The sequence below is a fragment of the Hyperoodon ampullatus genome (genome assembly GCF_949752795.1).
Source record: "Hyperoodon ampullatus genome assembly, chromosome: 7".
Lineage (NCBI taxonomy): Eukaryota > Metazoa > Chordata > Mammalia > Artiodactyla > Ziphiidae > Hyperoodon > Hyperoodon ampullatus.
The window spans coordinates 75,721,672-75,748,766 of record NC_136920.1 but is presented as its reverse complement, the minus strand read 5'-3'; the positions used below and the strand labels follow the sequence as shown (position 1 = coordinate 75,748,766).

At 36.1% G+C, this 27,095-nt stretch overlaps 1 protein-coding gene across 3 annotated transcripts in view; it reads right to left on the bottom strand.

Annotated features, from left to right (window-relative positions):
• Nucleotides 1–27,095, bottom strand: part of NELL1 (neural EGFL like 1) — a gene marked incomplete at both ends in the record, with an annotated part of 886,110 nt that overhangs the window by 191,585 nt on the left and 667,430 nt on the right. For all 3 annotated transcript variants that reach the window (XM_079707393.1, XM_079707394.1, XM_079707395.1), the window contains one exon: nucleotides 25,359–25,454. In XM_079707393.1, the coding sequence (XP_079563519.1) occupies nucleotides 25,359–25,454 (96 nt within the window). The remainder of the gene's footprint in view (nucleotides 1–25,358; nucleotides 25,455–27,095) is intronic.

Below are 27,095 nucleotides of genomic sequence, written 5' to 3'. Positions count from 1 at the left end.
TTTAAATGCAGGCTCTGTAACTAGATTTCCTAAATTCAAACCCTGGATCTGCCTTATCGACAAAGCAGAAATAGAGACAGAGACGTAGAGAACAAACATATGGTTACCAAGGGGAAAGGGGGCGGGTGGGATGAATTGGGAGACTGGAATTGACATATATACACTATTGATACTATGTATAAAATAGATAACTAACGAGAACCTACTGTATAGCACAGGGGACTCTACTCAGAGCTCTGTGGTGACCTAAATGGGAAGGAAATGCAAAAAAGAGGGGATATATGTATACATATGGATGATTCACATTGCGGTACAGCAGAAACTGACACAGCAGTATAAAGCAACTATACTCCAATAAAAAAACCCCAAAACCCAAAACCCTGGATCTGCCATATTCTTGGGTTACTTAATTTCTCTCTGCCTCAGTTCCCTCATCTGTAAAATGGGGAAATTGGTTGTATGCATTTTGATGCTTAAATTTGTAAATATATGTAAAAAGACTTAAATCTGCGTCTGGTACAGAGTTAGTGCTCAATAAGTGCTAACTATTATTATTTTTACTTATCCTAAATAAATTCATTTAGCCATTATTATCCTAACGTGAAAGGAGAGGAAACTAAAGCCCAAACCAAAAATTATGAGACTCAATGGTAACTGCTGAAGCCAGAATTCAAAGGCACGTCTATGTCTCATCCTAAAACCCAGGCTTTTCTTAACTATTCACCTTAATTTCTACTAAATGGCAATAGCTGAACACCATCAGAATCAGACTGTCAACCACAAACACAGCTTGACAAAATGCCAATTACTAATAATGAAACCAAACACCCAATTCAATGTTTCTTAGCCAACCATCCATCATGAAGTATTGTCCACCTGTAGACTTAAAACTGACCTGAAATGAAGAGGTTTCATACTCCATTGCCACCTCTCTAATGCTTTATTTTCCCTGAGGCTTTACAGCTAATTTCAAGAGACGTCTTTGGAAAGGCATCTAGTTGTACCTGCTTAAAGTTTTTTGTTTTTTTCTTCAGTAGAGAGATGACTGTTATCCCCAGCACAGACAAATTAGAATACTGTAATGACCATCCTGAGCAGTGAGTGTTTCTAACTGCTACTGAATAACTGGATCACTTGGGAGTTGTTAGTTCCAATCAGTGCTATAAAATCACTGACTATAAGTTCCCTATTTAAAGTGTAAGGAATTGGAAGAAAAGAGAAATGGGGAAATGAGCATACGAGGCAAGAATGGAATAGGAATAACCTTTTTAAGGAGGCAAATATTAATACAAAGTAAAAACAAAAACTTTTTAAGTACTATATAAAAGAACTTAGAATTCAGCTCAGAGGACACTTATTGAGCCTCTACTGTTTATCAGACACTTTAAGGGTCAGGTGATCATTGGCAAAACAGGCTTTATCTTTGTTCTAATGAAATATGGTGCTCCTTCCACCTGCCTTCCTCATACTGGACCTCTCTGAGGCCCTGTAAGGATCCTTGCTTTTGCCCGAGGCCAGTCTCCTTTGATCATCCTGAAGATTCTCCCCAGCACCAACTGATGATACCTCCTTGATTTTCTGTCTCATCAAGGCAGGTGGGCCCATGGGCCCAGAAACTCCATACAGCTGCACTCATGCACACTGATGAATCATTCAACATGAGGAGAGACACAGGGAGTGAATTACACAGGCTTTCAGATTGTTAGAGCAGGAGGCACCATACATGGCATATTTTTAAATGAACATTTAAAGACACAGAGAGCCTCAGGAAATGTGGTTTGTAGCCATGTTCAGAGTTTGATGCTTGGAACTCCAGTGGAAGACACATACCTTAGGTGAGTAAGCCAAGTCCACTGTTATTATTATCATTATTATTATTAAAAATATCTTCCATAAAAAAGCAATGATTTATGATTCATTATTAAAATAAAAACAAAATACAGTCTGATATCTATAGTATGGGCTAACTCTTGCTAATTACAAATATACTTTTGAAATTTATATAGATGTTTGTATTTCTTACACAAATATAATATTAATATTTAATATGCAAAATTTTAGATAGTTTAAAATGTGATTCTAGAGCACATGTGCCTATGATATCTATCTATATAATTATATAAGAGTTAATATAGATGTATATTTAATTATATAATTTATATATGTGTTACACAACTTAAAATTATACAATAAGCATATTTTAAGTTGCAAACATTTTAAAGAGTGTACATACATAGGTATGCTAGGTGAAAAGAAATAGAGTAATATGAGTATTTCCTCCCCTGGAATAAAGATTATGAGTAATTTTAATTTTCTCTTTATACTTTTTCATATTTTCCCATTTTTTACAATGAAAAATACCACTTTTTTATTTTTTAATTTTTTTATTGGGGGTATAGCTGCTTTACCATGTTGTGTTAGTATCTGCTGTATAGCGAAGTGAATCAGCTATGTGTATACATATATCCCCTCTTTTTTGGATCTCCTTCCCATTTAGGTCACCACAGAATATACCACGTTTTTTAATCCAATTTTTGTTTGTTTGTTTTTTGGTTTTTTTGGCCATGCACGCAGCATGCGGGATCTTAGTTCCCCAACCAGGGATAGAACCTGTGCCCCCTGCAATGGAAGAATGGAGTCTTAACCAGTGGACCACCTGGGAAGTCCCTGTAATGTTTTTGTTTAATACAAAAATCAAGGGAACCTTTGAGACATACAAAAAAATGATGGATTCACTCACGCTTAATACCAAGACACAGTCTTCATTTGTTTTATACTATGTTAATTTTTAAAAGAATTGTAAATCATTTATGTACTTTGCACAAAAATAGGAGTCCAACATTTATTTTTGTCCATATAACCCTCCCTCACATATGATATATAGCCCTCATATATAATTATATAATATAATAAATATAATGTGTGTATATACATGTATATTCTATGGTGCTGGAATAGAACAGAACTCTTTGCACTAGAAGTGATACATCAGAAACTCACTGAAATATTATAGTTAATGTAGAAATTTTTGACACGTTACTTTATGATGGGAAACAAGATGAAACTGCCCCCATCTCTACCTCTATTTGACATCATTCTAATATACAGCTCCTTAAAATCAACCAGGGAAAGACAGGAATCTCAACAGGAAAATGGGCAGAATGAATCAACAGGCAATTTTGTTTTTTTAAAGTAAATCTAAAAGACTAAGAAGCATAGGAAGAGATACATAAATTCATTGGTAGAGAAATTAAAATTAAACAATGATCTATGATTTACACAGACAAGATTGGCAAATTTAGAATCATGCACTGTTGGCCGACATTTGGTCTGATGCAGCCGTTCTGGAAACAATCTGGTAGGATTTAGTCAAATAAAGTTTATACATGCATTTTAACCCATCAGTACCTGTTTTGGTCTATGTACCAGGAAAATTTTCAGAATGACAAGGTGACAATTAAGAGGCTATTCAGAGTGATACTGCTTGCAGTCAAGGGGAATAGTGGCTGTGTGGGTTTTATTTTGGAGGGAAAAGGTATGAGAAAATCATGATGGAAACACGCTTAGAACACTGCACCATGCAGCATTACCAGTTTTTCTTTGTACTTGGAGACATGATCTTTTTTTTTTTTTTTGGCTGTGCCAAGAAAGCACGGAGTCCTAACAACTGGACCACCACAGAATTCCCAACATTATCATCTTTGTAGCCTATAAAACAGACCTTGTATATTTATATGTTCTGCTCCACATTGATTCTCTGAGTGTAGTTTATTTAGCTTGTACATATATATTTCAAAATTTTTAAACCTGAAAAATAAACAATCATTTAATGTTGAAAAAAAAATCTCTTGTCAGTCAGAACAAGTGGACTTTAAGTAAACAGGGCAATCACTTTAAATCTTACATTTAAACAAAGGTGCTGAGTTTTTTCAAGAGAGGAATCATGGCAAAATATATAGCATTATACCATTTGAATAAGTTGAAAATCAAAATGCAAAAAAGAGGAATTCACATTTCAAGGAACACATATAAGTAAAGAAACATATCATATACATTAAATAGTTGTCTTTGTAGTAGAGCGAGGCATGAGAGAAGGGAGCAGTGAGAGACAGGAGATTAAATAAACAAATGGGAGAGAACTTACAAGAGTAGCATGACAGTGTGCAGCAAGTGAGAGAGATGATTAGCTCATCCTTCTGCATCTGAGCTTAATACAAATAAGTATAGTCCCAACCCACCTTTCAGACTAGATTGCTCAGCTTTCCCAAGGTGGTCCTGTAATTTCACACCGCAAGATTTCGTTCATGCTATTTTCTCTTTCTGAAGTGCTACTTCTCTACTTTGAGTTGGATGTGTCTGATTCATTACTTAAAATGCTATCCAAATGCCTGTCATTCATTACAATTTTCTTGATTCTTCCTCCATTGCCCCCAAACAGAAGTAATATTCCTCCTCTAAAATCCTACGAAAGCTCTTTATGACTCTCATACAGAATTTATCATTTTAAAAATCATGTATTAATAATTATTTACGTACTTCTCTTATCTCCCCTGGTAACTCATCATCTGGATTTATTTTAAAGCATTTCGTACATAGCAAGTAGTTGGTAACCATTTATGGGCTAAGTAAATACAGGTGAATTCGGCAATTCACAAGTGACCCTAGCTGCCAAGTCTGTATTTCTTTAGCCCTTTCTTCAGAAATCTTTCATTTACCTGGGATAAAATTGGTTTCTGCTCTTGTATATAGCATTCTGAAACCAGTTTTTACTTATTAAATAAACCACATATTTTTTATAATTTTGAATAGGTAAATGAGGTAAGTAATTCTATAAATGTGGTGGTTTAAGTTGCTCATATTGGAAAATTGCTTTAGAAAACATTTACATCCAACACTCCCTTCCCCCACCCCACTGCCCGCTTCCATAAGCTTAGTTCCCTATAGATTTTTCTCCTTAGGAAAAATGTAACAGTGCAGGTGATGGCTTGTTAACTACTGATACTTTGATGACAAGCATTGGGGCAAAAATTCATTTATGTGATGAAGGAACTTTCATCATCAGGTATGCGCAAGTGAAAACTACTTCTGCCAAATCTTGCAACTGCATGCTCCCAGAATTGAAGAGGGTTCTGAAAAGATATTTAAGGTCTGTATGAATTGACCTGGTCTCTCTAGGCTAGATGTTATTTCAGCTAGTGTTGTCTTCCCCCCACCCTAATCAATAAATTCTCATACTTGGTTGATTTTGAGGATTGATGTTTCTTTTTTTATTATTTTTTCAGGCTTCTCATCTTTGAGACTTCCATTCAGGTGTTATTTTCAGAGAGGCCAGTATAATTTCTACTCGTGTGAAAAAGTAGAATTGTGCTCTTAATATTTCATGCTTTTCAAAGTCCTATGTTGTAACATGACTTGTGATATTTCCCATGTACTGTTAAATAATGGGGGAATTACTATGACTAGAATAATAGAAGAGATTCCACTCTATCATGAAGAAATTTCTCTACAATTACTGATGCAATTTTAGTGGGTGAAGTGAGCTCTAGAAACTGAATGAGTCATTTAAATAGGAGTTAGAAAGAACTATTTCTTAGGTGTTTTGCCCCTGGGACCAAAACAGGATTTTTCTTTCCATGTGTTTTATTTAGCCAAATATAGATTTGAAAGTAAGAAAGAATGGTCTTGTTACCAGTTTGCTAAAATCATTTCATAATCTGATCTCTCCCAGAAGGGATACTTGACTTTCCTAAATGTGATTAAGTTTCAATTCAAACCACCTCACTTGTATTACAAACAGAATTCTTCTCACCTAGAAATCTCATTCACCAGAAGCTCAAGGAATTCTGATTAGTTTCAAAGAGAGGGCAGGTATTGAGAAGCTAAAGCAATCAGTCACCCTAGATATCTCTTCTCACTGTTAATCTTCTGGATTTCCCTCCTTATATCTTGCTCACTTCCAGTAAAGCTGCCTGCATTTTCCAATTTTCCCATTTCTTAGTGGTTTTCAGCACACTTCATGGGGAATTTTTCCACTCTTGCCTCTTCAAATAAAACTGTGAAGTGTATCTTAATTCTCTCTGACCCACTTAATGCCTCTTGTGTGTGTGTATATATATATATATATACATACACACACACACACACACACACACACACACACACACACACACACACACAAGCTGCCCGCATCACCTCTAAAAAAACCCACATCATCTGGGTCCTGTTAAAATTGGTGGCCTAGTAGCCTACACACAAGAAATTGGTAATTCTTGTTCCTTCTGAGTAGGGGAACTTACAGCTGAAAGACAGATGGAAAGACTTCCAATATATCTCCTTACCTAAAATGCAGAGTATCTGAATCTGCTAACATATATAAACATTACCTCTTAAACATACTAATACTTAAACTTTAAAACATGGTGACTCTGGGTGACAATAGTTGGGAATGACACTATCCTATTATATAATTTCTGCTACATGTTAGTTAATGTGTCTCCTCTCCCAAGACACAAAACAATTAACCCAAGTACAAAACACTCCTTTAAGATGATTTTGCATTGAAAACTGCCCAGAGTGAAATCTGCTCACAACTTTATAGTATACAAGAATAACTCTGTCAATGAGTTTCAGAAGAATGTTTCTCTACCTAAAACTCTAAAGAACAGACAAAATACACACACACACGAGTTCTACATATATATTATTTATGCTAGTATTCTGTGACAAATGGTGTAACATAGTTGGAAAAAAAAAAAAAAAACACACATAGATCTTAGAAACAGAAAGCCCTTGGTTTGAATTCCAGTTTACCCATGCTTATTGGCACTTAACCTTAGGTGATTTTCTTACATTTCCTAGGCTTGTTTTCTTGATTGCAATTTGGAGATGAGAATAATGTCTAATCCTGTAGATTGAGTGTGAGCATTAAAGGAGTTAACTTAATGTAAATTGCTTGGAATAATCTTGACACAGGCAAGGTATTCAATAAGTGGTTGACATCTTGCCCTTGTATGTCTTTGCGTACATATGATTTCCATTCTGATAGTTATCATTATAATTTCATTTAGGCTGCTCTACTGTCCCCAGGCCTTGGTTGGTTTCCATTCTATTGACCATACTACTGAAACCAGACAAACTCTTAAACACCCAGACCTGAGAGGGTGCCCTACAGTGAACGGTACTACTGGGACAGGGTGTAAAATTACCCAACAATCTTCCCAACCTCACACCACATTAACACAAAGAGTCTATATCAAAAAGTTGAAATCATCTATTTTGTAGTCAGTTACCTCTCAGTGGTTCCTCCACATCATATACTTCTCATCATTTCTTGATCTTAACCTCATTAATCCATTATAATATTTTTGTGAGATTCTACTCCACCTACCTTACTACTGATACAGTGTAAATACATCTGAGGTTAGAGAGATTCTTATTTGTGTTTTTAATGTCAGCCATCTCCTGGTGACTAAATGTTTTGTGAATATTATGCACACAGCAAATATATTAAAAAGTACATGTTCTTTTTAAAATGAATTTATTTCTGGAGTCACAAAGCAAGGCTCTTGTCTAAATAACTTGTTCATCAGCCACAGGATTTCTTTCAGCTTTACTATTTTCTATTCAGCACCAATTGTCTGTAGTTTAACTCCTATTTTTTCATTAAAAAAGTGTATTCAATTTTAATTATCGTTCCCAAATTTAATTTTGCTCTTCTGTGCCCAAAGCTATCAAAGCTTTTGACCTCCAGGTCTTCCTGTATTATTTCTTAGTTCGCCCTGGTATTTGTAACTCCACTAAGGACCATCTGCAGATTTAATTAACTTGAATCCTCCTTCTTCCAGATCATTAATGAAGTTGTTAAATAAGTCTGAGCCCAGTGCTTATCTCTATGGTATATTGATGGTCCTTCAACCCCAATTATGTACTAAATTTCCCTTTGCCATTTCCTCTTACTTATTTTCCCTTCGTCATTTCCCAAGCCACTGAAAGGCCCACTTCCAAATCATTTGAAATTACATTTCAAATGAAATTTCATGTGAAATAGCTCTTGGTTTTTTTTAAAACCTGACTTAACTATCCTTAGTGGAAAGGCAATTTATGGCCCCAATTTCCAAAACATCCTGCAAATTTAAAGAAATAATGCAAACATTTAACATCATAAATAATGCTCTATTGGTCTTTGAAATTAGTCAGATACTGTACTTCCAAAGGGGAAATATCTATCTTTCCAGGAAGCCTCTTCTAATATTTTTTTAGAGAGAGTAATTTTTTTAGAGAGGGATACTTATAAATTAAATTATATCCCTTCCCCCAATCTTCTCTTTTCTGAAAGAAAAATACATTTTATATCCTCTAATTCTACATTCATTTAAACTACTATTATTGTATATACATTTTCATCCATGGTCTCTTGTGACTCTTCATTTATGAGTCAGAAACACTTTTAGAACAGAGGGGCTAAATTCCAATTAAAGATGCCGGATTAAATACTCACATCTACCTCTACTTTCTCCATGACACACTAATAAAATAATATCAAAGACAAATTATGAAGGCCATAAACCCTCAAAAGGCAAAGGACATTGGAGAAGAGACATGGGCAACATAATTTTGGAAGCTGGAAAAGAGGTGGGTGAGAGTTAACTGACTCAGAAGACCTAAGGAAAATGACTCATAGCCTGCAGTGGGGAAGCCAGAAAGCAAGATGATTTACACCACAGAACACAGGAAGTGGTGGCATCAGGTATCTCTGGCACTGCATGGAATAGTGAGGCTAAAAGAGGAAAACTAATTGGAAACTAGATAAAGAAGCAGTTAGACTCCTCAGAGATGTTCCCTCACCCCAGCCAGACTCCTGGCCTTTCTCCTGCCCCAGCAATGACTGGAGTTTTCTTCTCAGCAGAGGGTACCACAGAAACTGGAAGACAGTTGACAGCAAAGATACCATACTAAAAATGGGAGATTCAGTGGAAATACACATACTGAATTTTGAAACCCTTTGCCTTATCCATCCCACCTGGCTCTTAGAGTGCTAGCAACCAAGTATAATTCTTCCAGAAATGTCATTGATCCCTTCCATTAGACTGGAAGAATCTTCTCTAAAAAATCTGAATAGTTCAAAAGAATAAACCTAAAATCATTTATATCAATATCACACATAGGTAAACTGAATTTTCAACCAACTTTTTAATGTCTCACTCACAAAAATAAGCAGATAGCCAAAGCTACTAGATTTTTGAGAAAATACAAAGATAAGAACAAACTAGAAGAAAAAAAGTCAATTTATGAAAAACATATTAAGTAATAAAAAAACTTTAAAAGTAATTCTTGCTATTATCTCTGAAAAGGTCAAAGAAGACACTTGCTACAAGAACTGGAAACAATATAAAGAGAACATTCAGAAAACAGCAATAAAACAGGATAGTAGAAATAAATAACAATAAATTTGGAAGATAGGTTTGAGAAAATATCTAATCCATCCAAACTATCAAATAATGCAAAAGTAGAGGAGAAACGTTTTCAGACATGCAACATTTTAACAATTTATCTTCCATGCACACTTAGGAAGCTAATTAAATATCTGTCCTCTAAATAAGGATGTAATGCAAAAATGAAAAATAGACAGGATTCAGAAAACAGGAGATCCAACAGAAATGAGATGATGTTGAAAGGCTATCCAAAAAATCCCAGCTGTGCTGTACACCTAACAAGCTTCCAGTGTAGAATGGAGGAGGTCAGAAGGCTTTGGAAAAGCTTTCTTCATTGAGTTAAAGTTGTAAAATATAAAATATATGAAGGCACTGGGATGATAGTATTGGGTTGGCCAAAAAGTTCATTCGAATTTTTCTGTAACATCTTATGGAACATCTTTTTGGCCAACCCAATATTATTTGAGGAATATCTGAGATTGAATGGTTGTTGAATGAATAAAAAACTGAGCAAATAAACAATAACAAAATGAGATAATAATTAAATCCAGGTAAAGCAAGCATTTGTACAATACAGGAGAAATAACCATAGCTAACTCTGCAGCGTGCGTAAAAATATCATAGAAATAAAAAGATAAACAATACTGACCTAATGAAACTGAAGAAGAAGGAAATAAGAAGTGTTTGTGTGCGGTGTGTATGTCGGCATGTCTATGTGTGTCTGTGCGTGCACTTTGAGTGAGAGGTTGAAAAGATATAATTCTTCATCTTCCCTGGTGGTCAATAGATAATGCCTAAAACTGAGAAATCAAGATATAATATTATGAATGTTTTATAATCAGAGATGTAGAAAAGAAAATGATTGACTCTGGAGAGGAGGAATGGAGTAGGATAGGAACAAGAAATTGCGTGTTTTCATAACTAATCATGTATAACTATTTGCCTTTTAAAACTGGGCATTAGAAAAGAACAGACAGTGCCTTAGATAAAAGGGAAAAAGACTTGACTAGATACTTCATAAAACAGTAAAAATCAAATGGACAATAAGCATATATGTTCAACTATATTAGTCATCAAAGAAGTGCAAATTAAAACCAAGAATATAATACCACAACAGCAGTATGGCTAAGATGAAAAAGATAGTAAATAAGTATTGATAAAACTGTGGTGCAATTAGAATTCTCATCTGTGTCTACTGGGAATATAAATAGGTACAGCCACTTTGAGAAGCTGTTTGTTTGGCAGTATCTATTAAAATTGAACCCAAGTATATTCCAGTAATTCCATTCCTAGATATATAGATATATGGAAATACTTGCATACGGTAACCCAAAGTCAAATACAAGGATTTTAGTCTGGCAAAATAAGCAAAAGTGGAAACAACTCAAAGGTCCAACAATAGAATGAATAAATACATTTGGCATATTCACAAGATGAAATACTATTTCACAATGAGAATTAAATAACTGCAACTATAAGCAACAGCATGGATAAACCTTACAAATCTATTGTTGAGCAAAAGAAGTCAGACACAAAAGAGGACTTACAATTTGACTCCATTTGTAATGACTTTCAAAAACAGGCAAAACTCTTCTACGGTGCTATAAGTCAGGGCAGTGGTTCCTCTTGGTGGGGTCTTAGAAGAGGACAGGAAGGGGTGCTTCTGGGATGCAGTTAAGGTTCTATATTTTAATCTTGTTCCTGATTTCAAAGATGTCTTTAGTTTTTAAAAATTCATTGAGTGATATACTTATCTTTTGTGTGCTTCTCTATCTACAGATTATATTTCAATAAATGTTTATTAAGTTTTTTGTGAGTTTTCCAGATCTCCTGCTTTTCCCTCTTCCTGCACTCTTAGGATTATTTCAAGTCTTGAGGTCATCCTTAAACAAAAGGGGATGAATGTGACATTTACCAATCAAGGGTTTTATTAGATAACATCTCAGCTAATTATTGCAGAAACTGAGGAGAGAAAGGGAGAGTGATTTAAATAAATAATTACAGAACTTATTTTCCAGGAATACCTTCAATGATACAGACAGCTGGGACAATAGAAACTGCCCATTGCACTGTAGAAGCAAATTCTGATCTCCAACCTAACAGCTGTTCAAGCCTCAGTTCCCTCGCCCATAAAATGAGGATAATAATAGTATTTATCCTATAATCCATTTAAGTACTTGTAATAGTGGCTGGCACATAGTCACCTCAAAAATATTGACTACAGGTATATTAATAGACTGAAGAATAGGAAAATAGCTTCTGCTCAGGTGCCCAGCACTTGAGTGGTAACTACTATTAAATTATAAGCAAGATGGTTCACTTAATGAAAATGTATTTACATTAAAATAAGTTTACCTTGAGAAAAAAACTGAGGGTGTTAGATCAGGGAAAGATCTGCAGAAAAGTATATAACAGACTTCAGATCTCTCCAGAAACTTCCAAATTGTTGGTACACTGCTTACCTGCAAACATCTGTTCAGACATCTTGTCTCCTTCTGATTTTTAAAATGTCACTACTCTGAGGATGTGTTAAGTCATGCCCTAACATGTTCAGGGTTTTTAAAGAACAATATTTAGGCATTAATCTCTGTTGGAGTGGCATCAACATTGGGAGGCTCACATTGCCTTTATTCTACTTCAAGTTCAAAGTCTGGAGTGGTGGAACTAAAAGACCCATATTAGAATACCAGCTCAAGGCTTACTAACTGGATGAACTTAGAAAAGCCATTTTAATCTACATGAATATGTTTTTTTTGTCTGTAAGATGGACATGAAGCTTACTTCACAATGCTTTATTGGGGTGTTCTAAAAAGAAAGTATCTTTGAAAGAGTCTGTGACTACAAAGAGCTATATAAATATTGGCTACAATTGATAACACAGCTCTCAAATAGAGAAATTATAAATGACAGTCTCCACACTGTGATTCTTTACAATCTACCAGTTTATCATCATCTACTATTTACTAATTAGACTTTCTCCAGTTCCTGTGACTTGCACACCTGAGAAGTTATATAACTTGGTCAATGCCACATGGTGAGTGGTTGAGGCAGTTCATCTCGAAAGGTTACGCTGTGCCCCACCTAATTCAGGAATGCCCTATGAGTAAAAGGCATAACAATGGCATTCTTCTGGCACTTCCAAATTCAGCCTACATGTTAATGAACTGGAGCTAAGAGACTTGAAGACTCCTGTAGGAGAGAGACAGGTGGCATGACATAATAATGAACAAAAACTTAAAGAGCATGGAATTTTAAATCACCACACAAGAATTCAAGTCCCAGCTGTCTCCCTTATTAGCCTTACAAACTTGAGCAGTTTCTTTAATCTCTTGGCCTCAGTTTCCTCATCTGTAAAACTAGAATGATGATAATATATCCTCCATGGAATTGTTATGAGATGAAAAGAGAGATGATACATTTCCTGGAAACATGCATTGGAGACTGTAAAGATCTATACTACATGAAATACTTCTATTACACTAGTCCCATTCTAAGGAAGAGGGTATCAACTAAAGTGTAACGAGGAAAGTTAGTCTCTCAGATCATCACCACAGTGTCGATGGTATATGAAGGAATCACAGTGGCACGCTTAGAATTCAGAGTTTAACTGAGAAAAACAACACAAGAGATGAGCTCTGACAATTGTTAAAGATAATCAGCCTTGCCTTTTCGAGAAGGGCAGCAAAGGACAGTGTTTAAAACCCAGAGCTTTGACGCACAAAGAACTGTTCAAATTACATCTCTGACACTTCCTAGCCCTATAATCTTGGTCATATTACTTTACAGTTCTTAATCCCAATTTACTCAATAAATGACGATAATCATCAATGATTCACAATTTCTTGCATGTATACTAAGTGCCAGGCACTATTCTAAGAGCTGGGCTATAGCAGCAAACACCGACAACAATCTCTGCCATCATGGTGGTCAACCTTCCCGTGGGAGAAGAAAGAATAAGCAAGATAGATTAGTGATATATTCAGTGTCATAAATGGTGATAAGTGCAAAGAGAAAAAAAAATAAATCAGAGAATGGAGGTGATATAGATTGGGGCAAGATTTAGGGTTGCAATTTTAACAAAGGAGTAGGAAAGGCCTCACTGAGACTGACAGTTGAATAGAGACCTGAAGGAGGTAAAGAAATGAGCCACCGAGATATATGGAGAAAGAACATTCCAGAAAGAAAAAACACCAGGTGCAAAGAACCTGAGATATGCTTATATGCTTGAAAAATGGCAAGTGGGAACAGTACAGAATTATATAATGAAATTAGACAAGCAATACAGGTTTGGAGGGTGCTAATCAGTGCCAGACTTCTGGGTTATAGTATAGTATGTTAAATAACATACTATAATATATGTAAAGCACTCAGCACAAGTTCTAGCCTCAATTAAGGTCTAGCCTAAGCATTAAATAATAGCTATGAAGGTTAAATAGTGCCTTCATCATTCTGACTAAAATCTTAGAGATTGGAGAAGTACAACTACTGCAAGAGACACTGAGAAAAATATGCAGAGAAAAAAAAGTAAACATCTCTAAAATGCTAATCCATGGAGTTAGTGGGGAATGCATAAGTGACCATGGTATTTCCACATAACTGGAGACCAAGTAGCTGGAAAAGTTAAAGCTTGCTATTGGGTAGTTGAGATCATTTTATTGAAAGAGAGTGCCATAATAACTTGCTGACAGTAAATCAAAAAGTGCTTAAAAGTGCAGTTTGCAGTTCTTTGACTTTTCTAATCAAGTGGTCCAATCCAAACAGGACTACATGCCAATTTAAGAAACAGGGAGGTGCCATATCTGGGCAGGCTTACCTGGGTCAGGGGTATGTTAAGACAGGCTGGGGCTTGTCTATGGGAGGAAGGAAGGACTTGCTTCTCCTCCTGAAATGAACCATCTAGTTTATGTCTATTAATGTTGTCTTCATAGATGCTAATGCTTCCTTCATCCAGAAACATGTTATACAGATCCCATATGATCTAATTTATATTCTTTATCATTAACACCTTGAAGTGGGAAGAATAGGACCAGGAAAGGGATGAAGAAAAGTGGTTAGGACATAGGTCATTTTGGTTTGGAGACACTGTGGGTTAATAGTTGCTGAATCAAGTTAATGTTTTATAGGGTTTTTTTTGCATGGGGCAAGAGAAGTTAAACATATATGCTGGCTATGCTACAGGGATGGGTGGTAGGAAGAAAGGGGAGAGAAAATAAGTAAACGTGCTATTAAATGTAATCCATTTTATGAAAGGGAAAACCAAGTTGATACGGAGCACACAGGAAGGGATTTACCATTAACTAGGAAGTCTGAAAAATATTTTTGAAGAAAAGCTTAAGTTAAAATCTAAGTAAGATAACAAGGGAAGATGGGGGCTGGATATGGTGCGAGGAAGAAGGAAGGTGGGGAAAGAGAAGCAAAGAGTTCCAGGTAGAGCAAATACCCTGGGCGGAGACCTGCAGTAAGAAGATCATTGCTTTGGCTGCATAGCACAGGGAGATCAGCTCAGTGCTTTGTGACCACCTAGAGGGGTGGGATAGGGAGGGTGGGAAGGAGGGAGACGCAAGAGGGAAGAGATATGGGGATATATGTATATGTATAGCTGATTCACTTTGTTATAAAGCAGAAACGAACATACCATTGTAAACCAATTATACTCCAATAAAGATGTTAAAAAAAAAAAAGAAAAGAAGATCATTGTTTTGAAAAAATGTAAAAAAGTTCAGTTTGGGAAAAATTCAAGTTATTGATTATAACTTGAAATGGGGAAGGGACTCAGAGAGAGTCTAGGTTGGAGTTTACACTAAGGGCACTGGAAACCATTTCAGGTTTTTTAGCAGGAAAATGATTTGATTGCATTTGCATTTTATAGGGATTATGTTGGCTGCAATTCAGCAGAAAGAACCGTTTTTTGTGTGAGGAAAGAGCAGGACTTGGGACCTGGAGATTTGCCTTTTGCTATCATTCCAAGCAAAACCCAAATGACAGTGGTTTAGACTAGGCAGTAGGATGGAGAAAAAATAGATTGTGGTGACTGATCAAATGGGAATGTGAGGGAGAAGAAAACATCAAGGATAACTCTGATTACATTTGGTCTAAAAATACCGGGGATGAAAGTGTGTGATTGACAACAATAATTTTCTCATTCTTCCCAAGATATGTCATGATGACAGTATCGTGGCTTTGGAGACTAACACAAAAACTTAAAGAGATTCTTGTTAAAGAATCTATTTGTTCAACAAATGTTTTGGGCAGCTGCTATGTGCCAGGTGTTGCCCTGGTCCCTGGAAACACAGTGACAATAAGATATAAAAAAACCTCTTGCCCTCATGGAGTTTATATTCTGGCTGGGCAGTTGGACCAGACAAAACAACATTATCATATCAGAGAGTGATATGGGCTCTGATGACCATAAAAGAGTGACAAGCAGGAAGAGATATGTTATTTTAGTTAGGGGTGAAGGTCTTCCTGAGGAGGTAACACTTGAGCAGAAACCTAAATGACATGAGGGAGCTGACCATGAAAATATCTGGGGGAAGAACATTCCAAGCAACCAAACAGTAAGGAAAACATGACTGGAAAACAAGGTATTCAAGTGAGGGGGAGCACAGTGAACAGCGAGGACAGAGAAGGAATAGGGAGTGGGGCTCAGAGCATGAAGAGTCTTGACCACTGTAACGACTTTGACTTTTATTGAGTGAAAATGGAGAGCCATGGAGAGTTTGGAGCAGAGAAGTGTCTCCATCTAACCTATTTTTTAGCAATGTCCCCTTGACTACCATGCAAAAAAGAGATGATAGTTGTACAACAGTGGATGGGAGATGAGTTAGGAGGCTCAGGCCATAATCTAGATTAAAGATGATGATGTCATGCACAGGAGTGGTAGTGGTGGAGATGATACAATGTTTGGATTCCAAATATATCAAAGGCAGAGCAAGGATTTGGATGTGCTGTGCAAAAGAAGCAAGTCAAGGACAATTTCAAGGTCTTGATCCAGAGAATGGGAAAGGGTAGATTTCATCATCAACTGGAAAGGGGAAGGCGGTGGGAGGAATATTTTGAGAGGGAGCAGATCATGAGGATTCCAGATAATTAGAGACCCTCAATAACCAATCTTTTCCATTACAGGCACACCTTGTTATATTGTGCTTTGCTTTATTGTGCTTGGCAGACATTGTGTTCTTTACAAATTGAAGGTTTGTGGCAACCTTGTGTCAAGCAAGTCTACCGGGACCTTTCTTCCAACAGCATTTGCTCACTTCCTGTCTCTGTGCCACATTTTGGTAATTCTCACAATCTTTCAAACTGTTTTATTACTGTTACATTTGTTACAGTGATCTGTGATCAGTGATTTTTTTTCCTTTAATTTTTTTATTGAAGTATAGTTGATTTATAATGTGCTAATGCAGTGATTTTTGATGTCACTACTACAACTCACTGAAGGCTCAGATGATAGCATTTTTGAGTAATAAGTATTTTTAAATTAAGGTATGTACAGTGTTTTTTTGAGACATAATGCTACTGCATACTTAAAAGACTACAGTATAGTGTAAACATAACTTCTATACGCAAAAAAACAAAAAATGTGTGTGACTTGCTTTATTGTGATAATCACTTTATTGCAGTGGTCTGGAACTGAACCTGCAGTATATCTGAGGTACGCTTGTATTTTAATTAATATCAGATATTGGTGATCAACATGTAAGCCTGTATGTGTGTTACAGGCAGAGAGAACATTACAGGCAGAGAGAACATTACAGGCAAAAGCTCCGAGATTTGAAAAAATAAGGTGCATTTCAGTGACCAGAGTAGTTTAGAATGGGCTGGGATTTAAGATGTATGTGGAGGAGAAGGAGGAAATAAAGCTGGAGAGGTAGGCAGACGTCCAATCAGGGAGGTCGTTAGATATCACGCTTTGGAAGATGGACTTTATGTTGTAAGCACTGAGGAGGTACTGAAAGGTTTTCTTAGCAAGATTAATAAAATAATCTTCCAGAATCTCCCCTTATGGACTCAATCTTCTTAGCTAAAATTGTTGCCTCCCACAGATAACTTCAAGGTCTCTATTAAACTGGAGAATGCTTTAAAACCACATTAGCCCACCAAACCTGAAACTTCTTATCTTTTCAACCACCACCAAAATGAATGCATAGATATTGCTATTCGATTCATATTTTGGACCCAAGTGAACATCTTCGGGCAACTACCTTTTCTAATCAGTGGATCCTATTAGGAGTGATGCAAATCGCAAGAGTTTACATTCTTTTTCAGCCAAGCTATTGGCTTCAGTTAGGCTTTTTCCACATGATCTACAGTGCATTAAATATACTTGGATAGAAAGAATTCTTGGATACTAGTTACCAGGGAAAATTTGTAATTTCTGTGCTCCAGTCAGTCACATTTTTACAGAAGCCTGGATTTCCTTTCTGTTTAGCCATTGTGCTTCAAGTTACAAGGGTGTTTGTATTTCCCAGGGCAGAGGATTAAAAATGAGCCTATGAACCAAACTCCTGACTTTCACAGTTCAATAGTATGAGCTTGCCCTGTGGGGAGGAAGAACCGCTTGTCATCTAAATAGTCAGGAATTATTTTCTGCATTACTAACTAGACTAGGTAATCCCTAATAGCTTTCATGTGTTTGATGAGGAATGCCAATCCATTAAAAAGATTGGTGCCCTTTACTTTGCTTCCTGGAAAGCATGCTGACAAAGCTACTGGAAATACACAAAATTTCTATACTATACTATTCTTATTAATGGCATTCTTGTTAATGGCCTTTCTCTCCTCCATCCCCAATATAATATATTTTTACTTCAGTGTCTTTTAAATTAGATTTCAACTGGAGCCATTACAACTTGTGATCTATAAAATGAAAAGATTGGACCATGTGAAATTTAGGGTCCTTGTGTATACTCATTTATTCATTTACCAAATATTTGTTGAATTCAAACATAATAGGATATTAAAACTGGACTTTTCCTTTGTTAGAGTTCTGATACATAATAATGTTATGTTTCAAAGCTGTATGCTAGACTACCTTTATAACACTTTCAAAAATCAGCTGTGCCTACATTAACCATTAACCACCTTCTTACATTAACCATGAACCACCTTCCAGCTCTGTAAACAAAGACCTAGAAATTTAGTAAGGGATGGTGATGAGGCCAAAAGTGAGAACTTGGTTAGAGAGAGAGATTTGGCATGCTTCCAGTTCCAGGTCATCCTTTCTTTTCTTTTTGCAGGAAAGAGGAGGAAGAACATCCTCTCTAAACTCATCCCACGGTGACAGTCGTCAAGCATATCTAGAAATGTCCTCTGGATGGTTAGGGACAAAGCAAATTATATTTGACTTGTGCCCTAAGAGCCTAAAGGTTAATGCCTGGGTCTGGCACTGCCTCGGTCACATAGTAGAGGAAAAAAAAAAAAAGACCACATTAAGAGAGGGCTGCACTTGGACTGAAGGAGGGGAAAAGTGTCTGCTTTATTGGAATCCTACAAAAGAGCATCAGAGCATCACCCTAATCTTACATTAATCTTGCAGAGCAAAGGAGCCACAACAGAGAAGTGGCCTTTCACAAGCTCAGAGCTACAGAAGATCAAAGGATCGTCATGTCAAGGGAACTTCACTTGGAAGTAATTCGTGATCAAAGGCCCTTACCAAAACACTTCACAAAGGAAGAACCAGCAACTGTGCATCGCTCATCCAGAGGGTCTCAACACTAGAAACCCACTGTACTGGTTACGTAAGACCTTATTCTCTTTCCCATAAAATTATCTCACCCAGGATAAGATTCCTGACACCTATGAATTTTAAAATACAATACTGAAAGAAGAAAAGAGAAAGTGTCCACATCTCCTCAGTGCAGACTTCTCAGACTGTGGCAGGCTGATGAGTGGACTATGTGCCAGACACTCTACCCAATGTCTTAAACAGACCATTTCATATAACCTCACAATAATAATATGCAATAAGTAATATTGATATCCCTTTTTTAGTGGCGAACTGAAGCTTAGAAACATTATGTATATCTGATCTAATCTCATAGATTATGGTAAACAGTGGAACCCAACTGAGACTGACCTAGAATGACGTCAGAGGGTGTGTTCTTACTCCTATTTTGTTTATTCTCTTCTCACCTTAGGTGCAACAAAGATGTTGAAGGGAATATATAAATCAATGCCCATCATCAAGTAGGAGAGTATGGTTTATTACTCACAGAAGAACATAATTTATTTAGCCTTGCATATAATCTGTTAGATTTAATTGCCCTTGAACACAGGTAATATGAGCAAGAGGCAACAGGTTATTGGAAAGTGTGTAAAATTTGGATTCAGTCATGCATGGGTTAGAACCACAACTCCACTACTGACTGGCTAAGTAACATTTATACACATCCTCATATATGTTCCCTAGGGTGGGACTAGCTGCCTTACAAGAAATAACAAATGCAAAAGCTTGGGACTCATAATCCCTGGGTAGTGGTCTGATGCAAGTTTCACTTCACAGAGGCTAAATAATTCATGGCAGATCTAGTAGCAGAACACAGGCCTATGTCCTTCCGTCTAGAAGGCTTTACACTATCCCAGGCTGCATCTTTATAGTCCAAATCACTGTTTGTGAACAGAAGGCATAGCTCCCTACAATTATATTGAAATGACTTGAAAACTTGCTCTGTACCAAGGAGATGAGAATGAAAAATGGTTTCAGGTATTTTTCCAGATGTCAGAAACCTGGCAAAATGGTGAACCTGACAGGACCATGGACAGGGTTTTGAAATTGCTCCAAAGAGATCTGAGAGTTCAGTGACAACTCCATTTTGGAGCCATGGAGAAGTGTGTCAGATCTTTAGTTCAATTTCTCCATCACGGCTGAAAAAGTAAAGTTGAGTGGGTGGAATTGAGAAGAGGAGGGGAACGAGATACTATAGGTTCAGCAGCTGAACCCAAGGCTGAGCTGCTTTAAACATGAATTATCTCAGTGCTGGTGGGTTTGGGCTCCTCCCATCCTCCAGTGCAATGCCTTTCCTCTGCCATTCTCTATTTCTGGAAAGAATCAGTGCAAGGAATAGTTCCTCAAACAAATTTATACTCATCTGACTTTAATGAAATTTTTAAGAGGATCTGCATCTCTCCTTTTTTGATGGGTTCAACTGGATGGGCAACTCAGAGAAACCTCAACTCCTAGTACTTCCCTTTTGTATGATGCCACAAAAATCCTGCTTACTCTTTCCTGAGCACCTGTTAGCTATACAACAATAGCAGCAACATTGATAATAGAAGCTGCCATTTACTGAGCATGCACCATGTGTCAGACAACCTGAGAAAGCTCATGCTAAGAAAAGTTAAATAACTCTCCTAACTGCTGTGAATTTGCACTAATTCTCCTTCCAAAATGCCCTCCCCAGAGTCCTGTTATACCTGGCAAGGAAATATCCTCTTCTCCATTTAGATAATGGAGCTACTATCCACCCTTGTAAAGACTCTTACAAAAATTTTCTCCATAACAGAGGTGAGCAGAGCAGTAGCAAATAGAACACTGGTAGAGCTCCATCAAAATTGGGGCAAGATTTAAAATTTGGAAAAAAAGACAAGTTCTTTCTTCAGACCATTCTTTTTACTTGGTGGATGGACAATATACTCAGGGTAAACTACTACCCTCTGCCTATATATCTACAACACCCTGAAGCACAGGGAAAAGAATAGAATAAATTATCCTGCAAAAAGTCATTTCCCTTTAGGAAAGGTTAAAAGGCCCCCAGTCACTGAGAAAAATGAAGTTCTTTTCATGAATTTTAAATTCTCTTTATGTTACGCTTTTAAAAAATCATTTCTTATTACAAATATAATTTATATTTATTGTAGAGAAATTAGAAATTTCGGATAAGCAAAATAGAAAAAAATAACTAGAAATTATACTGTGAATGGACAAGGCTGTTCAACTTTTTTGCTATTTATTGATTACCCAGAAATAGAAACAGACTCACAGGTACAGAGAACAAACTAGTGGTTCCCCAAGGGGAGAGGGCTGGGGGAGGGGCAAGATAGGTGAAGGGGATTTAGAGGTACAAACTACTAGATATAAAATAAATAAGTTACAAAAACATAACATACAACACAGGGAATAGAGTCAATATTTTATAATAACTTTTCATGGAGTATAGTCTATAAATATGTCAAACTACTAGGTTGCACACCTGAAGCTAATATAATATTGTTAAGTCAACTATACTTTAACAAAAAAAGAATTTTCTAATTACAGTAAACCCAAAGTACTTCTAGAACTCCTGAAGAGATGCTTTAAAAATGATTTTCTGTCTCCTAAAAAATGCTTATATTTTATATTTATATTTAGAAATATAAATATTTATATAAATATTATATATTTATATTTTAATATTATTAGACAGATAGATATATCAATTTTAAAAAGCCTGCTTAAAATGCTGCTAAACATCCTACAGTGCACAGGACAGCCCTCTGCAACAAAGAATTATCTGTCCAAAGTGTCAATAGTGTCAAGGTTAAGAAACCCTTCATTAGACAAGCTCGCTACCTTATATTTAATCTCTACTTGTTGCTTGCAAATTTGCTTAATGCTAAGTAGAAAACATTCACTTCTTAGAGGATGATACTATGCTATTTTATGGTAAGTAACATACCTCTGGATTTAGTGTAACTCTTTGATTTTATATTTGAAAAGTCTCTAGGATGACTCGTATTATTTCATTTTGTTTTGTATTTGGCTCCTTTACATCAGTGTGGCATGATATCCTTTTAGCTCTCTAGGATTACAAAGAAATTTCACTGGTGGACCTTTTCTATCCTAAGAGTAACACAACGACTCTTCTTACTGGCTCTTCACTCATCTCTCTCTTTACACATCTCCATGTTAGATGTGAAACCAAATCAAAGCCAAGGGCACAGAGAAGGAACAAAGGGTAAGAGAAGAGCCAACATAATACGTTGTCCAGAAACCAAGGGAGGTAAAATGTTTGCTTATCTTGAGTGGGGTTATGAAAATTGTACATTTACTAAAATCTTATCAATATAAAATAAATGCAGAGTTGTTCATCTCTGTGTTACACATCAAACATGAGTGGAATTTTCAACTTCATTATATTTCAGATAGGCATTTTCTTTTTCAGTGATTTAGCTGAATATACTTGAATTCTGAAAGGCTATCACAAGCAATGAATAAAACCAGTAATGGGGGGTGGGGGTGGGGCGGGAGCAAAAGAAACATTTTTAAAACTAAATGTAAGTGGATTCTATATAGCTCAAATGGGACCATTTAATTAGCCCTAAAATTAAAACAAACCAAATATAACACTTAATGTAACCATGCCATTAGACATTCACAATGCATTTGTATTTCCCCTTTGCACCTTGTGTCTCAAGGCATCTAGCATCACTATTCAATGTCAAGTGGAATTATTTAATGTTTATTGCTAACAGTGAGCATGACAAAATAATTCTGACACGATATGAAACAGGTTTTTAGTGTTCGTCCTATAATTCACCTAGATCCCTTGCACACAAGTGATTGGAAAAACATGTACTTTATGCTATCCATAAAAAAATCTCATAGAACTAGAATATTGGCCAATATTAAATGGAATGGTTTTGCTACAAACGGAGGACAACATCACATACAGAGAAACCTTATTTTATTCTTTTTTTTTACCTTATAGCAACTGTATAAGTTTTCAAGAGTAAGTAATTCTCAATCTCAACTTTAATATTTATCTAGGAACCAATGACCTGCCAACTTCTGTCTTACTTTTGCCTCTGGTCTTGATTTTCTCCTTTATCTCACTTTTTCCTGTTCCACATTATGGACCAGAATGTAAGCACCGATTCAATCAGCCACTTATTGAGCAGAGCAAAGGAGAGAGGTCAAATCAGCAAGCCATCAGAAACCATAACTGATTCTTCCTGGGCTGCCACTGACTCAGGCCCTGGTCTAAGATCAATGCTCTCCTCCAATTCTTTATGATGCAAAAAGAATAAGAACTTTACAGTCGATGCTCTGGCTAAATATCACTATGACAATATAAAAATGACTGGTTTATAACAAGCAACCCGAAGTGCTTGGTGAAAGTGCAGGCTCATGGACCCTCCCCCAGATATTCTGACTCATCAGGAGCCCAGATTTTACAGGAAGTTCACCATTATCCCTTTGAAACACATGCAAGGGTTTAAAATGTAGTTTGTGGAATACAAGTTGAGTTTTATTCTCAGTTCTAATACGGGCTCTGTAGCATTGCAGAAGTCACCTAATCTACCCAAGCTTTAGTCTGCCACCTATAAAATGAGTGTAATAATATCTATCTCTTTTGTTTGTTCTTAATATTAAAATAATCATTTAAAAGGTCGCATGCATAATTAGTACATGATAAATGGTATATCATTAGTAATATTAGAATCCCTCATCATTAGCATTATCATCATCACCATTATGCCTCCATTAATTCCTGTATTCTAATTTTAGGGAAACAGTTTTGGAGGAAATAATGAGAAACCTTTAGATTTTTTTTTTTCATTTTAGAAAACCGAATTAAAATCAAATGTACTACAATATGGTTATGTGTGCTAAGTTACTTTGCTTTTGACAAGAATGCTTCAGTTCCATGTGATAATTCTCTCATGCTTCTCAGAGGTGGAACTTGGCTTTTTATAAGTCTTTTTTTTAAAGACAAACCAAGTAATTATTATTTAATAAATGTGACCTGATTTGTTGATAATATCACAAAATATGGAAACAATGATGCTCATTGTTGATTTCCTTGTTGAATAATTTATGTAGTTAAATTTTGACATGTTCTTAAAAGGATCAGGCTGCCTTATAAATACATAGGCAGTGCAATGTAATATGTCAAACAAGTTGGGGTATAATAAACAGGCTCATTTAAAAAATTTATTATTTAAATTCAGAAACCTTTAACATGAAGGCAAGGAAGCAAGAGCTTTGCTTAGATCTTTGGCATTAGATGAAAACATACTCCCCCTCATCTAATAATAGGGATAAGGACTATAGCATCATATTTCCATTTTGCTATGCTCTACTATGAGAAGTGTCAAGTGTGACATTCCAGACTCAGAAACACATAATACAGTGATTTTAACCTAATGAAACTCATGGGAAAATACAATGAAATACTCAATTTTACATGGCATAAACCTCTTGTTTGCACTGATACATACACTGCCACTTTGGCACTGAATGTCAATTTCATTTACACACAGGTAGGAGGACTTCTCCAATTAATAAAAGAGCTAGATTTCACCAAATAGTGCCCAGTGTAAACACTACATTTACTGCAAATAGAAAGCTGTACATAATGGAATCTTACCAATACTAATTGGCTTATATTATCAGGTCCATGAATGATAATGTTCCTAATAAACCAATATTATAATAAAATCCCAAGCACACCAAAAAACCTGCTGCTGGAATTATTTAATGTGCTTTTACACAAGGAGGATGTGGTTCTAATTTAGATTCCGTGGATGCAGCAGATTGTTATAACTCCAGTGGTTGCCTGTGACACTACCCAATAGAGGATTAAGTGGAGCTGGTCAGTTTGTCAGGCTTTATCTCTAATTAGCACTAAAAATGCACACTGCAAAGGGAGGCAGAGAAAAGACTCGACCTTGCTAAATTAGACACGTTGGAGGGAGGACAAATGAAGTTCTATTTTTAGAAGGAGGATGTCTACTACAGAGTAATCAAAAGGTACCCAAGTTTAGGAGAGCCACATCCACCATCAAGACATAATGTATTAAGTCAACCCGCAGTACTATAGCTCCAGAGAAAGAGCCTCCATTCTCTCTGAAGCCTAGTCTCTCTCTCTCTCTCCAACCCCAGCACACACACACACACACACACACACACACACACACACACACACACACACCAGATGAGATTACCTTTCTCGCAATGGCTTCCTGTGAATCCAGAAGGACAGACACATTTGTTAGGAGCCACACATGTTCCACCATATCTGCAGCCCTCTTCGCAGAATGCTGTCACAAAAAGATAAGGGGTTTCTCTTAGATAAAATGGCAATAAGGAAATTCATGGTAAATAGCATGAGCATTGAAACAATTCTTTCATTGTTGCACAGGGAATACGTATCTATGTTGACATATTTAAAAGTCACGGTATACGAAAAGAAATAAATGAAATAATACCTATTTCACTGGTTTACATCAGATCAATTGAAATAATGGATATAAAGTATTTGGTGCTAAACGGTAGCTAGTATAAAGAGCTTACAGTTGCTATTAGTATGATTATTGATATATTTGAAATCAAACAATCAATTGAGGAACTAGAAAGGACAGGGTTAGGATAAAGGCAAAGGCATTTAAAATCCTAACTGTTTTGTAGATACTCTTTCTTACTAAGCATTTTTATTCCAATAAAAACATTTTTCCACCTTTTTAAAGATTTTCGGTAGTCAAAACAATTTTGAAGGACATAATAAATTTAACTAAGTGCTTACTTTTGAATATTTAAGATGTTTCCAACATTTCTATAATAAAAACAATGCCTTGTCCTTACAGAAAAAATGCTTAACACATCTCAAATTATTCCTTTAGGGAAAGTGCCTCAATGTACAAGTCCTATTTCAAGGGGTATAGACTTGATAAAGTTTTTTGATAAACATTGCAAAGTCATCCTGAGGCCATCTCCACACTACCCTGCTAGCCTCAGATTAGTTCCCCTTATTACACACTAGCAGAGCATATTTCCATGCCCCTTTCCTTTGCAGTTTTAAATATAAATGTTCATTTATGCATAATTGATTACCATCTCCTCTTCCATCCACTGGACTGAAAGACCTATCAAGGCAAGTACTGTGATTATTTTTGCTCCCCGTGGTGCCATAGTCTCAGAATCTGAGGCCACAGTAGATGCTCAAAAAATATTTGCTGAATGAATTAGTCTATATTCTGCAGGTTGTTCTGACAGGAAAACACTTGTTCTCACAACTGTGCAATACTTCCATCTGAATAGGTTATTATCAAACCCTGCTGGATAACCAATAATTTTGTGTTCTTAACCTGCAGAATTTCTCATTAATGAAGATGACTGCAACTTGTTAACGCAGGATTTCTTTTATTCACATGAGAGCTCAGTGAGCAAATGTTTTGATATTTAATTGCAGTTGGAAAATGTCACCCTGGAAAAATGTCATGGTTATGTTTTGCCATCATCACATAAATAATATGGGTCTAACTTTAAAAAGCTCCATTATGTCTTTAGATAGTTGAATGCTAGTTCAAGTAAATAGAACTTCTCACAATATTGTCATTTTCCACATCATTTGATGTCCCTTGGATGATTTAACATTCTGTAGTTTAGCAATTAATTGTGAGCTCCTCTGTCTCTGCCAGAGGATATATAGTGTGTATCTTGGTATTCGAATACCATTTCCTATTTCCAGCATCTCAGTACCCTGAGGCTAAGAAAAAAAAGGTTTAGACAATATCTGCCTTGGTATGTTCATCAGAAACCAAATGCATATAAATATATGTATACAAAGGTATATGAAATCTCTTGTCCCCCAAATCACACATTGTGGGCTCTGGTGACAAACATTTCAAGTTAGGTATTTAGAGTAGAGCTCTGCATCAAAGTTAACAACAGAACAAGAAAAA